The sequence below is a fragment of the Triticum aestivum genome, chromosome 3A (assembly GCF_018294505.1).
Source record: "Triticum aestivum cultivar Chinese Spring chromosome 3A, IWGSC CS RefSeq v2.1, whole genome shotgun sequence".
Taxonomy (NCBI): Eukaryota; Viridiplantae; Streptophyta; class Magnoliopsida; order Poales; family Poaceae; genus Triticum; species Triticum aestivum.
The window spans coordinates 23,046,611-23,057,297 of NC_057800.1; the positions used below are offsets into that span (position 1 = coordinate 23,046,611).

At 52.0% G+C, this 10,687-nt stretch overlaps 2 protein-coding genes across 2 annotated transcripts; both read right to left on the minus strand.

Moving 5' to 3' along the window:
• Window positions 1-1,256: 1,256 nt before the first annotated feature.
• On the minus strand, window positions 1,257-2,101 carry LOC123057650 (uncharacterized). The gene has a single exon (XM_044480573.1). It carries the CDS (start codon window positions 2,045-2,047, stop codon window positions 1,472-1,474), a length of 576 nt encoding a protein of 191 aa, XP_044336508.1. The 5' UTR covers window positions 2,048-2,101; the 3' UTR covers window positions 1,257-1,471.
• Window positions 2,102-8,462: 6,361 nt separating this feature from the next.
• LOC123057651 (uncharacterized) lies at window positions 8,463-9,322 on the minus strand. The gene has a single exon (XM_044480574.1). The coding sequence runs from the start codon at window positions 9,241-9,243 to the stop codon at window positions 8,677-8,679; it is 567 nt and encodes a 188-aa protein (XP_044336509.1). The 5' UTR covers window positions 9,244-9,322; the 3' UTR covers window positions 8,463-8,676.
• Between the last annotated feature and the right edge of the window lie 1,365 nt (window positions 9,323-10,687).

The window sequence follows — 10,687 nt, forward strand, 5'->3', positions numbered from 1 at the left end:
TGCATCGCTTCGGCGGGGGCAAAGGCACGCTGCGGCGGGCATTGTGTGCGGAGAACCAGCCCTCCAGGGCAAAATCTGACCTCAATACCAGTTTATTACTCTCTTTTTTTGCGAGGGAGTTTTTTACTCCTCATATGAGATCTTCGGTGTTAGTCATATGAGATCGTCGACATTATTGCAGGATTAGACGGTGACCTATCGCGGGAGAGGACAGCCCCGAAAGAGATCCGAGCGAGGGAGAGGACAGCCACCACGTCATGCCCAGTGCTCGAATGTAGAAAAACAGGAGAAATTTATGAAGGGTCTACCTCGCGCTGTCGTGCAAACTCATTTTCCAAGTGCCATTGACAAAATTAGCCGTCCAGCAACGGCTAGCTCCGGCGGGAAATACGACCCCTGATTTCTCGTCTCCTTGTCCAAATATTTTTTAGAATTAGGAGTAGTTCAATCAGTCTTATATGTGTTTTTTTTATCTGGCACAGAGAGACTGTGTGCCAGACACTATGACGCGACATGTTTCCACGAGAGTTTCGTGAAAAATTCGATGTGTCTACATTACTTTATTGAGACGGCAAATCTGAATATGAATGGGTTGACAGTTTTTTTTCTCACACTGGGGTTCAACGTCCGTCGGGAGCGAATTTTCGCAATCTCTATCAGATGGGGTTCTTTTATAAAAATATGCCCCAAGTGCTAGTGGCCAACAATCTCATTTAAAAAAATTCTAGTTGATTGAGATGATAATAGCTACACCTTGCAGACCGATTGTATTATACGGGTTGTATAGATACGTGCAGGAAAAATTCCCACGCATCTTGGCAGATGCTCTTGTTTTGCAGATCAACCGTTCCCGCCAGAATTATCCGGTCCATCCAACTCACATCCAAGTATCTTTTATTTTATTCATTCAAGAATAAACGCCGGAGATTTGTCAGCTTATCGTTTTTAAAAAGTAAAGAAATATGAGGAACACTAGAAGCTTCTGATTATCCAATCAGCTTTCTTTTTTTCTCGACGTATTTAGGTTTGTCATGTCATTAGGTTAGGTCAACCTCCAATCGTGCAGGCACCTTATCATTTTGAACATTTCCATCAACGATCATAATTCCGCATCTGCTGTTGAGTCTTACACTCGTTCATATTATACTACTAGCATACATTTCTACCAAAATAGGGGATACTTTAGCGGGTTTATTTCCTATTTCTTTCATAAAAAAGAAGTTGTTCCAAGAAGAACATAAATATGAAACAATTTCTTCTAGAATCCAGGGAGGTTTTTTTTTCCTTCAGATGATATTTGTTCTCTCTACATCATTAATACGAAGCAACACATTTTTCAGGTTTCTTCCCCACAGTTTTTTCTTCCTTCTTGCATCTAGAATATTTACATCCCCGTAGGTTAAAAAAAGGGTAAAGCTAAAGTTAGCCAATGGTAAAAAAAGAAAAGGCTAATCCATTCACTGATGACTGATCAAACGGCGGGCATGGTCTCCTGGCGAAGCACGTCGACATCGGACGGCCCCAAGGACTCGTCGCCGAAGCCGAACAGGCCGGCGTCGAAGCCGTCGTCGCCCCACTCAGCATCGGCCGCTGCGGTCGCCGCGGCGGCCTCCGGCGAGTAGGCAACGCCGCCGAAGGCGTAGGCGCCCTCAATCTCGTCCTCGAAGCTCCATATCTGCTCCCCGAACACGCCGGCGGTCACCTCCGGCTCCCAGCCCTCGGCGTCGTCCGACGAGGAGGACGCCGCGGCCGCCGGCGGCAAGCCGAGCTCGTCGTCCGAGGCCTCGAGCAGGAAGCCTAGCTCTGGCTGAGGCGGCGTCAGGTCGTCGGCGCATATCTCCTCCTCAAGGCTCCGCATGACGGACGCCAGGTCGCCGGCCGCCGCGGCGTTGGTGTCGTCGTCGAGCAGGTCCAGTAGGTCCTCGGGCCTCATCCTCTTGGCGGCTTCCGCCTCAGCGGACGAGACAACTTCAAGGTCGGCACCCCTGGCCCTCTTGTTGCTGCCCGCGTACGAACTCAGCAACAGAGACGAGGAGGAGCTCTCCATGGCCGATGCACAGACTACGCTTGCTTCTCTTTCCCTTTGCTTCGGGTGCAACGGTCGTGGAGCGCCCAGGCATATAAGAGCATCTTCAGTCGCGCCCTCAAGAAGTTGCCCCTCGGGCGTTTTTTCGTCCACCGGCGTCAAAAAATCGGTCCAGTCGCGCTTTCAAAAGCCCAGTTTTCGCCGGCTCGAGCCAAAATTGGCGCCGGTGGACCCAACCCGAACCCGGCGCGCTGAGGGTTGCTCACGGGCGCCGGGCGAATCGTTTTTGGCACGAAGAGCCGCGGGTCCGCCGCGTCAGCAACTCTACTCTCTTCTCGCCCCTTCGTTGTCCTCATCGCCTCGTTTTCCGCGGCGAATCAATGGCAAAGCTGCCGCGCCGGTCAGCCTCCATTGATGCCTCACGGGCGGCGCAGTGAAGGCTGGGCGACGCGTGCCTCGGCCGCCACGCAATCACGCCACGCGTAACGCGCCGGCCAAGCCTACCACGCGGCGTCTCCGCCTATAAAAGCCGACTGCAAGCGCGCCGGAGAGACTCACCCCGATCATCCACCGATGACGCGCTCATTTCTTCCCCTTTCCTCCTCTCGCCGTCACCAGTTGAGAAAGCATGGCCGAGCATTTCCCAGGCGACGGCGCGGCGGCGAACGGATTCGGACGCCGTCATCTGCATGAGGACGAGGCTCGCCTCCTTTTCGAGGCCGAGTATCCGGTCCCGCCAGACATGCGGGTGCCCGGGGCGTGGAGGATCAACGCCGGCGGCGTGCCGGTGCCCCCGGTACCCATCGGTGCGGCGCGGCGTGCGGAGATCGCACGCATCCGCTCGTCCCTGCCGCATGCGGCGAGGGAGGGGCCCCGGTACGTCCCCGACAGCCCAATCCGGGAGCCGTACTTCCGCCGCCGGCACGACGAGCAGCTCGAGGCCACCAACGGCATCGTGCCCTCCGACAGGTTCAACGCCGCCGGCCGGCGTCGGTGGTGGGGCGTGCCCGGGCGCACGTTGGAGTCTGTCCTCGAGTACATCGAGGGCGCAACACGCCGTGCCTCGAGTACCCCGCTCCCCCGTCCTTCTCACGCCGCCGGGGAAGCTCCTGGAGGCCGAGGCGCATGGAGACCGGGGTGTCCTCCTCCTCGTCCGGCGGCTCTTCCTGCCTCCACCTCCGCCCCGTCAAGCCGGAGCCCCAGGACACGCCTGTCAGCGCGCGTACCCGCAGCTCCGGCGCCCTCGTCGAGCCCAAGGTGGAGTCCAGCCTCCCCTTGGAGTACGAGGAGATAGCCCGGCGCGGCTTCTCCGACGAGGACGCCATGCGGTGGTCGCGCAACGACTACCTGTTCGAGGAGATGGTCCGGCAGCGCCGGGCCCTGGAGGAGATGGCCGCCCGCAAACGTGGGCGCGAGGACGAGGACGGTATCGTCGTCCTCGATAGCGACAACGACGACGCCCCCAGACCGTCCAACCCGTCGCGCCAACCGGGGGAGGGATGCAGCAGGGACGGCGGAGGCGTAGGCGGGGGCGACGACGACGACGGCGGCGGTGACTACACGCGGTTCTACAGCCTCCTCGGCATGTAGAACCGCGTGGGCGGGCGGCGAGGGAGACGGCGGGAGTAGCCCGCGGTAGTTTTTTCTTTTTTTTTGTAAAATATGTTTAAATTTGAACGAACTCGCCCGTGTTTGCGTTGTGTTTGCGCCGAATTTGAACATTTTAAAAACCCGTGAGGGACCGCGACTGGGGGCATCATGCCCCCAGTGCACGGTTTAGCGCCGGTACGCCCCCATGGGGCGATTTGTTGCCCCTCCTGGGGGGCCAACGGCTGGAGATGCCCTAAATAGTGAGAGATCGGTCTGGCTTCACAGACATAATTGACATACGAGCGGCCGGAATGATTTTGTTACGGACGCCTCTAACTGGCGGCCGGCTACCCACTAGCACTCCATGGTGGCCAGCCGAAAAAGGTAAGTTTTTGTCTTCCTGACTCATATTAGAAAAAGTAAACATGTGTGGACATATTTGAAGAGGATAAATAATTGTAAAACATCCATGTGAATAGATGTGAACGTATTTAATTTGTGTTTTCAGTTTTAAAAAAATCATAACTTTCAAACCGCGCATCGAAATTAAGATCCGTTTTCACTTTTGAAACCCTCGTGGCGTGCTCTTCGAAACTAAATCCCGCATGGCTATGTTTTGACAAAAAAAATTGTGCAATTTTCTCCTTGTTTTGTGCAACTGCCTAGCCGTTGGTGTGCAACTACCTGACAGGGATGTGCAACTTTTGTCCAATACCGTAAACATGCAGATTTCAATGATGGTGCAAAACTAACTCCTTCCAATGAGATGTGCAACTTCGTCTGTTACACAGGCCAACTGCATAGTAGTTGATCCGCAACTTTTTCCTGCCCGTGGATGTGCTTCACTATTTGCTGCATCGGCCAACAACCTAACAGTGGATGTGCAACTCCGTATACTGCCACGGCCAACTGTCTAACTGTGATTTGCAACTTTCTCTCGTACCCCATGGATGTGTAGTTTTCCTACTAGCACACGGCCCAAACCACCCCCTAGTGAGCTTTGCAACTTTAGTACTCTGTTTATATGTAACTTTTTACCATTCAACTGTCCCTGCCTGTGAGATGTGCAACTTCGTATATTGCCCCTGGCCAACTACCTAGCAGACTATGTGCAACTTTGTTTGTTGGTCCCGCCAACTGAAAATACAAGTCCACAATTAGAGAGCGTAGGGAGTTGCACATTGACTAATAGGCAGTTGGCTTGAACAATAGACTAAGTTGCACATATCCCTTGCAGGGGAGGTGGGGGTAGGGTGTGGCAATAGTGAAAAACTACGCATCCACGAGTAGGGAGGAGGGTTGCACAACGACTACTAGGTAGTTGGTCGGGACAGTAGACTAGTTGCACCATATAGCATGAAAGTTGGCATCGAAAAAATTTCGTCGAAACATACCCATGTGGGATCTAGTTTCAAAGATCTCGTCACGAGAAATCCAACCGTGAAAACGGATCCAAATTCCGACGCATGGTTTGAAAGATATAACTTTTTAAAAATTTGAAAAATCCGAAATAAATAGACGTGAATCTGTTTTTCGTCACATGTGACAAGTCTGACCGCATTTAATGCTAGTAGTCACATGCACTAGCAGACAATACATGCATGTATGCATGCGAGTGACAAAGCGGCCGCTCGTTCTCTCCAACAAACGCGCGTGCATTTTTAAGATTTCAGGTCTTCTTACATGCGAGCGCATAACGTGTCCTTGTCGACAAGTACAGGTGCGCAATTACCTACGGAACATGTGTTGATGCGTTCGTCTCTTCACGTTAAACAGAGAATACACACGCATGCAGGGGCACCTCAATGAGGAATCAATGGACCAATGGAGCCATGCGCATATATATATTGTTAGATTTTCTATTTTTACAAATATTATTAGAGCATCTACAATCGGACGCTTCAAACTGAGTTCAAACACCCGGACGGACAGATCGGTCAAAGAAAAAAAATGATACACCCGGCATGTGACGGCCTCCTCCTCTCGAGTTGTCGTTGCAAGCGGAATGATTATGGCATCATGCATGATGAGCACCAGCGGCATCACTCGCAAGTTAGACGAACTGAGACCACTTGACAAAGAAAATTAAACGGAATCAGCCGAGCGTACGATCGCTCTCTTCTTTCTCTGTATGTGAAGAAAAGAAAAAGGATATGTGTCCGCTGTGTTCCCAGGGAGTGAGAAAAGGCGGGCGGGGCGACCATTGACGTGGTTCTCTCGGCTCGGTTGGCGCCGCCCGACCTTTGGTGCATCGCCAGGGGAAGGCAACGCCGTGGACCGGATCGGCATCGGCGGCACGCTGCGGCGGCCAGCAAAGACCGGCGACATCCACATGCGCCGCGTCACCGGGTCAGTCCCGTGGTAGAATCATGCTGCTGCCGCTTTGATCATTCGCACGTCGCCACCCGCCTGCCTCTTTCCCTTCTTTCACCGGGAACGAAATCGTGGCTCACACACAAAGTTCGCCGGCCTAATTTATTCCGCAGCGCTAGATCTGACTTCCGTTTCTCATACGGATTTTTGCCCATCCCTCAGACGCTACTGCACTGGAGGGTTCTCCTTCCGCATCGTTGCGTGGCTGCTTTGATTGCAGGCTTTTGTATTTTAGAATATCTACAGCCAGATGCTTCAAATCCGTCCTATAAATTTGGGTGGATGGCTTGGTCATTGACTGGTCACGAAAATGTGAACTAGACGATTGCCTTAAACAGGTCTTAAATGCCCAGGCTGATCGCACCTGTCAGGTCGAGCCAAAATATGGGATGGACATGGGGCGCCTGGTCGCGTCTGTCAGGTCGGACTGGCGCTAGAGTCCCAGACGAAAACAGTCCGGAACCCGGCGGTTTGAAGCTCTTCTCCTCAGTCGGATCGATGTCGCCGCGCGTGGCGCGGCTCCGACGGGCCACATGTACCTAGGCCGGCTATTTAAGCCTACCGCCAGAACTTAACGCTACCCTCCACATTTTCCTCCTCCCGTTCGCTGTCGCCGCCACATTCCACTCCCCGTCTGCCACAACTAGTAGACATGCCCTCACGATGTTGAATGAGGAGCTATCCATTTCTAACTTCGGAGCGCTAGCTACAGTTCCTTGAGCAGATCTAGGCAAGGCGCAAGTCCGGATCACCGTGGGGCTATCTTCAGATTAATTGGAAACATACGAGGAGGAGTCGGGGGAGGATGTGGGGAACGCTGGGGACGAGGATCTGTAGACGGAGCAGCAAGCCATCCTCGACTCCCTCTGCTTGGAGTCGGCTGCGGAGGCTAGATGCCATTGTCGGCAGGAGATGGAGGAGGAGGAGATGTTCGCCTACATGTATGGGGACAAGGAGGAGGAGCCAGAGCCCTCCTACGCACCCGTCCACCCGGCATCAACGTCGTAGATATCTCCGATGACGAAGATTAGTTAGGGTAGTAAATAAATAGAATTTTTGCATGCTTTGTCTGGATCTAGGGTTAAAATACAAGAGACTTAAATATGGAGTAGCAATTTTAAGGCGTGGTCGATCACTGTCCATATGGACGCATCCGGTCGCGTCCACAAGTGTTTGAGAGACCGAATTTGCCAAGTCCAACTATAAATGCTATTACCCACAGTGATCGAGCCCGATAGGGCAAATTTCTAATCCCAGCCGCCCAAACTTCCCTGCTCAAGGAATACCGTACTTTCAACTCGTGAGATCCCCACCCCCCAATATAATATTTTGAATTCATATGAGAAATTCTAAGAACCACAGGTTACTCGATGACTCGAATCTGGGTAAGCTAGACAGCTTCGTGCTATACTAACCAACAAGGTGACACCCAGTTCACAGATCTTCAATCTTCAGTGTACACCCGGTTGTGGCAAACATCGTCGACAGTATTGCACGAGTAGACGGTGACCTGCCGTGGGAAAGGACAACCCCGAAAGAGATCCAAGCTAGGGAGAGGACAGCCACCACGTCATGCCCAGTGCTCGAATCTAGAAAGAAAAAAATATGAACGGTCAATCTCGCGCTGTCGTGCAAATTCATTTTTCAAGTGCCATTGACAAAGTTAGCCGTCAAGCAACAGCTTAGCTTCGCCGAGAAATACGATTCATAATCTCTTGGCTGGCTGGCTCGATATTTTTCGTACTAGGAAACTAATTCAATCATTGTTCAAAAAAGAAAAAGAAAAACTAGTTCAATCAGTTTTATATGCGTTTTTTATTTAGGAAGAGAAAATATGTCCCCAGACACATTGACACAACATGTTTCCACAAGACTTTCGTGACAACTCCGATGTGTTTGCATTACTTTATGAGGACGGCAAATATGAATATGAATGAGATGGTAGTTGTTACAACTTCCAGATTGCCTGTATTATACTGGCGGATACGTGTAGACAAAATTCCATGCATCTTGGCAAATGCTCTTGTTTTATACGTGTAGAAATTATCCGTTCCATCCAACTCACATCCAAGTATCTTTTCTCCTCTTCTAGAATATACGCTGGAGAATTATTGGCCTATCTTTTCTTAAATAAAGTGAACATGAGGAACACTAGAAGATTGTGATTTCCCAATCCGTGTGAGTGGGCAGTTGAATCACACATGCTTTTATCTTTCTTTTTTTCTCACTATTACAGTACTATTTAGGTTTGTCATGTCATTAGGTTAGGTCAACGTCCAACGTGCAGGCACCCTATCATTTTGAACATTTTCATCAACGGCCACAAATCCGCATCTGCTTTTGGCTCGTACACTCGCTTTCATAATACTAACATAATTTTCATCGACAAAGTAAAAGACACTTTAGCGGATTTATTTAATTTTTTTCGTTTCATATAAAAAGAAAAATTCCAAGAACAACATAAATATGAAGCTATTTTTTCTGGAACATTGAGAGAAATTTTTTTTCTTCGGATGATTTTTTTTCTCTCTACATGATTCATTCGAAGCAACACATTTTCCAGGTTTCTTCTCCACAGGTTTTCATCTTGCATCTAGAAACTTTACATCCCCAAAGGTTAAAAAAGGGTAAAGCTAATGTTAGCCAAAGGTAAAAAAGAAAAGGCTAATCCATTCACTAATGACTGATCAAACGGAGGGCATGGTCTCCTGGCGAAGCACGGCGAGATCGGACGGCCCGAAGGACTCGTCGCCGAAGCCAAACAGGCAGGCGTCGAAGCCGTCGTCGCCCCACTCGGCTGCGGCCGCAGCAGCCGGCACGGCGGCCTCCGGCGAGTAGGCAACGCCGCCGAAGGCGTAGGCGCCCTCAATCTCGTCCTCGAAGCTCCATATCTGCTCCCCGAACACGCGGGCGGGCTCCTCTGGTTCCCAGCCCCCAGCGTCGTCCGACGAGGAGGACGCCCCGGCGGCCGGCGGCAGGCCAAGCTCGTCGTCCGAGGCCTCGAGCAGGAACCCTAGCTCTGGCTGCGGCGGCGTCAGGTCGTCGGCGCATATCTCCTCCTCAAGGCTCCGCATGACGGAGGCCAGGTCGCCGGCCGCCGCGGCGTCGGTGTCGTCGTCGAGCAGGTCCAGCAGGTCCTCCGGCCGCATCCTCTTGGCGGCCTCCGCCTCCGCCTCAAGGCCGGCATCCCTGGCCCTCTTGTTGTTGCCGGCATACGAACTCGGCAACAACAGAGACGAGGAGGAGCTCTCCATGGCCGATGCACACACTATTCTTCCTTCTCTTTCCCTTTGCTTCGGGTGCAGCGGTCGTGAAGCGCACAGGCATATAAATAGTGAGGAGATCGGTCTGTCTTGAAAACATAATTGACATACGAGCGGCCGGAATGATTTTCTTACAGGCGAGCGCATAACATGTCCTTGTCGACAAGTACAAGCGTGCAATTACCTATGGAACATGTGTTGATGCGTTCGTCTCTTCACGTTAAACAAACAATAGACGCGCATGCAGGGGCACCTCAATGAGGAACCAATGGACCAATGGAGCCATGCGCATACAGATATCATTAGGTTTTCATTTCCTACAAATATTGATAGAGCATCTACAGTCAGGCGTTTCAAACCAAGTCCAAATGCCAGAGTGGATGGACCGGTCAAAAAAATTATATACCTGGACGTCTCAAACCGGGCTCAAACACCTGGGCTGGCGGGCGCCCCTAATACCTAGCCCGAATCTTGGGAGATATGAAGGAGTCCCGGGTGCGTCTGCCATGTCGGACTTATGTTGGGGTCCCATACGAAATCACTCGGAATACAAACTTTCTGACGGGGCGTCTCCTTCAAGGGGTGTGAATGTCGCGTGGCGCCGCTCCGGCTAGCCGCCAGAGGGCCAAAGTCCGGCTATTTATGCCGGACGACGACTTCCAGCCCTAGCCACATCCACTTGACCACTTCCCTCCATCTCTGCATCGCAAGCCCGAGCCAGATCCGCTTCCCTCCCTCTCCGCTCGCCGTCCGTCGAGAGCCATGGCCCAACAGGAGGTGACCACCTACTCTATGCTAATGCAAGAGCGGGCCTTCAGCTGCTCGAGGAGATTCGGGCTACGCACGAAGCCCGAATCGCAGTCGGCCTGCCTTCGGACTCCTTGGAACCGGAGAAGGAGGAGGAAGCGAAGCAGCAGCCGAAGGCGAAGCAGGACCCCTACCCATGGAGGGGGCGGGCCGGAGGAGGAGATGGAGCCAGCTGCGGGCTTCGCCATGGAGGAAGCCCTGACAGAGTTCAAGGTCACCCAAACGAAGGAGATGGTGCAGCAAGCCGCCATCCTAGAGCCCATCAAGTTGAAGGCCGCGATGAAGGCCAACCGGCGCTTCCTCCGCCAACAGAGGGCGGAGGTCGACAAAATCTTCACGTCTACTGAGTCCAGCGATGAGCCAGAGTTGCGGTAGGCGGCCATCTACCCAGAGCCCGACAGAGAGATTGTGGACATCTCCTCCGATGATGAGTAGTGTAGGATAGGACATCTCCTCCGATGGTATGTAATTTTTATTTTTCATGGTTTATATGGATTTGAGGTATCAGCTATGAGGTATTTGGATGCAGCGACGAAATTTAAGGTCCGTCCGGTCACTATGTACATGCTCTTTGATTGTCAAGCCTATATTGAAATTAACAAATCTAGCCCTTGTTTAAACCTTTAGC